This window comes from Patagioenas fasciata, assembly GCF_037038585.1.
Source record: "Patagioenas fasciata isolate bPatFas1 chromosome 6 unlocalized genomic scaffold, bPatFas1.hap1 SUPER_6_unloc_3, whole genome shotgun sequence".
In the NCBI taxonomy this organism is placed as follows: domain Eukaryota; kingdom Metazoa; phylum Chordata; class Aves; order Columbiformes; family Columbidae; genus Patagioenas; species Patagioenas fasciata.
The window spans coordinates 835,517-838,924 of record NW_027288505.1 but is presented as its reverse complement, the minus strand read 5'-3'; the positions used below and the strand labels follow the sequence as shown (position 1 = coordinate 838,924).

At 52.1% G+C, this 3,408-nt stretch overlaps 1 protein-coding gene across 1 annotated transcript; it reads left to right on the top strand.

Annotated features, from left to right (window-relative positions):
* Nucleotides 1–620: 620 nt before the first annotated feature.
* Nucleotides 621–2,991, top strand: LOC136116123 (olfactory receptor 14I1-like). Its single transcript, XM_065862334.2, has 2 exons — nucleotides 621–684; nucleotides 2,108–2,991. The coding sequence occupies exons 1-2, from the start codon at nucleotides 621–623 to the stop codon at nucleotides 2,989–2,991; spliced, it is 948 nt and encodes a 315-aa protein (XP_065718406.2).
* Nucleotides 2,992–3,408: the final 417 nt, after the last annotated feature.

Here is a 3,408-nt window from a genome sequence, read left to right as displayed (position 1 = left end):
TACAAGAAACTTTGGAGTTTGAATCTGAGTTTGACTTCTTGAGAAGTTGCATCAACTCCACGTCAGGGTCTGAGGTCCATGGACTCAGCACCAAACCCATCAGAGGGGTCATTAAAGTGCCTTGGGCTGCTCCTGTGCTGCTGAGCTGGGCTGGGCTCCTGGGACACAGGGAGCTCCTGGCAAGCGGCAGCGCTGCAGAGAGACAGCTCTGCCCAGGAGCAGCTCCTCTGCACAGCGCAGCAGGGCTGAGGGCTCTGCCTGGGGATCTCAGGGAGACGAGCAAGGCAGAGAGAGATTAAAGGTCATCAGGACTGGGAGGATGACTGAGAGCTCACTGGAGAAGAAACCTTTGCAGCCCTTGCCATGGTAAGTCTCTGGGTGCAGGGCAATGCAGCTGTAGCTCCTGGAGGCATCTCCTAAAACTGGCACAGGCACAGCTGGTGGGATCTGTAAGGACGGGGATATTGTCAGGGAATCTTGAACAGTTGTGAAGCCAGGTGAGCACCCAGGGGTGCCCAGTGCTGTCCTGCAGAGCAGGGTCCCTGCACCCCAGGGCTGTGCCGGGGCAGGGACTCTGCCGCCTGCCAGGGTCAGCGCTCAGCCTGCCCGGGGAGATCCCCATGGTGCTGAAGGGAGAAACTCTGCCTGAAAGGAACAACCCCAGCATTGCAGGGTTCTTCTGCTGTACTGGGTCAGAGCTGCTCAGAGCTCCACATCACTGCAGGACATTCCCAGGGGACTTTTAAAAAAGTGCAGCAAGGCAGTGATTACCTGAATGGGAAGGATCCTGATAATTTAGTCATTTACTCTGGGTTGATGGGGTGGGTGCTGGGGCATAGAAACTAATTTCTTGGTTCAGAATGAGGCCCTGAAATTCAAGATCCATTTCTCTTAAAGGTGAATAAACCTGGGAATATCAGAACTAAACACACCCTGGGTTATAGACAGCATCAGGATGAGTTTTCCAGGCTCATCAAGGCTGGTCTGTTGTTCCCATCAGAGCTGCCCACACAGAGCTGCCCCTGGGCAGTGCCCGGCTGCTGGGAGGGGTCTGCAGCGCAGAGCTGAGCACACAGCGGGTGGGATGGGGTCTGTGACACTGACAGGAGGAGACCTGGGGACACAGACACAGCTGCAGGCAGGGACAGCTCCAGGCAGCAGAGCAGGGGGTGCTCAGCAACTCTTTTGATCCTTCTCTGCAGATGATGCTGGGTGTTGTCTGCTGGGCAATGATCCGACGGTCCCTTGAGCACATCCGATCTTCAGGAGCCCTGACTCTGCTCTGCTGAGCCTTTCCTTGGGGTCCGCACTCTCCTCTCAGAGTCCTTTGCTTCTCTCAGTGAGGGGTCGTGTCCTGCTCTCTCCATCACGTCTCCACCTCTGGGCTGGGGCAGGGAAGAGTCTGCAGATGTGCCCTTTCAAACAGTGCTCGCCCACTTCTATATGAGTCCAGTTGTTTGGCTTTTTCAGAGAGTTATTTGTGTGTGAATTCATCTTCAAAGCAGCACCAGCAAAATCTCTCAAGAGATGGGTTAAAAAACGGAAAGACACTGCTACTCTCCTGACTCTGTTCTAAGCCATAGGAAGCTGAGCCCTATCACCTGTCCTGCCACACAACTCTCCTCATTTTAGTCATGAAAATGAAGACTTTCTCCCTTCCCATATGTGATGGTGGAAAATAAAAACCACAGACAATATTATTATGAAGACATGTTAAGGCTCCCTTCTGCAGCCCACGTTCTTAGAGACATGAGTGCAGATACTGAACTTTTCCACCAATGGTGGTTTACACCTGACACTGCTTGTGAATGCTGGATCTGTCACAAACCAGCTCCCGTGTCCCCGCTGGAGCAGAGCAAAGCTGGCTGCTTGGCAGCACACGGGAAGAGGTCCTGCTGCTCACAGCACACTCAGCCAGCACAAACCAGAAGATAGAAATGCATTTCAAATGGAGTGATTACTATGAAAAGATGTAGTGGACTTTTCAGAAGAGTCTTCCTGCATTTTAATTTGTCATTTCGTTTTTTAGACCAGTACCTCCATGTCAGGAAGGAGCAAATGTCCAACAGCAGCTCCATCACCCAGTTCCTCCTCCTGCCGTTCACAGACACATGGGAGCTGCAGCTCTTGCACTTCTGGCTCTTCCTGGGCATCTACCTGGCTGCCCTCCTGGGCAACGGCCTCATCATCACCACCATAGCCTGGGACCAGCACCTCCACACCCCCATGTACTTCTTCCTGCTCAACCTCGCCCTCCTCGACATGGGCTCCATCTCCACCATTGTCCCCAAATCCTTGGTCAACTCTCCGTGGGATACCAGGGTCATTTCCTATGCAGGATGTGCTGCACAACTCTTTCTTTTTTTCTTTTTAGCTTCAGCAGAATTTTACCTTCTCACAGTCATGTCCTACGACCGCTACGTTGCCATCTGCAAACCCCTGCACTACGGGACCCTCCTGGGCAGCAGAGCTTGTGTCCACATGGCAGCAGCTGCCTGGGCCACTGGGTTTCTCTATGCTCTGCTGCACACGGCCAATACATTTTCACTGCCCCTGTGCAAGGGCAATGCCCTGGCCCAGTTCTTCTGTGAAATCCCCCAGATCCTCAAGCTCTCCTGCTCGGGCACCTACCTCAGGGAATTTGGGATTCTTGTGGTCAGTTGCTGTTTAGCTTTTATGTGCTTCGTTTTCATCATGGTGTCTTACGTGCAGATCTTCAGGGCCGTGCTGAGGATCCCCTCTGAGCAGGGACGGCACAAAGCCTTTTCCACCTGCCTCCCTCACCTGGCCGTGGTCTCCTTGTTTGTCAGCACTGGCATATTTGCTCACCTGAAGCCCCCCTCTCTCTCCTCCCCATCCCTGGATCTGGTGGTGTCTGTTCTGTACTCAGTGTTACCTCCAGCAGTCAACCCCCTCATCTACAGCATGAGCAACCAGGAGCTCAAGGATGCCCTGTGCAAACTCATATATAAGTGTTTTCTGGAGCAATAAACTGCCCCTCTGCTTCTTCATAGGAGTTTTAAAGAAACTTATTACAGGCTTAGCCTGTCATCTGGATTTTCTGTTTTGGTGTGTTGGTTTTTTATTGTTATAATGTTTTCATCCCCTTTCCAATTCTCTGTCTGCTTTTCTTTTATAACCACTGGCTGTATAAATGAGGAGCCGTGCTCTCCTTTTGTTTAAACAAAATAAAGGTTCTTATAGTGACTTGTTTTTCACTGTATCCCCCCTGCAGGGCTATTTTGGAGCTGCAGGGACATTTCCTGTGTGCGTGGGTAGAAGGGAAAAGAGTCCAGCATGGCAGCACTGCCACAGAGCACCAGTGCTTGGTCTTCCAGAGCTGTTCTGGTTCCACTCCCACACTCTCCTTCTCATCACTTGTGTTGGTGCAAGGCCTGAGTGCTCTGG

Excerpts from the sequence above, each read along its gene's own strand:
- LOC136116123 (XM_065862334.2), top strand. The coding sequence starts at position 621 with ATGGTGCTGAAGGGAGAAACTCTGCCTGAAAGGAACAACCCCAGCATT. Across the intron at positions 685-2,107 it reads CATTGCAGGGTTCTTCTGCT|ACACATGGGAGCTGCAGCTC; the intron begins GTACTGGGTCAG and ends TGCCGTTCACAG.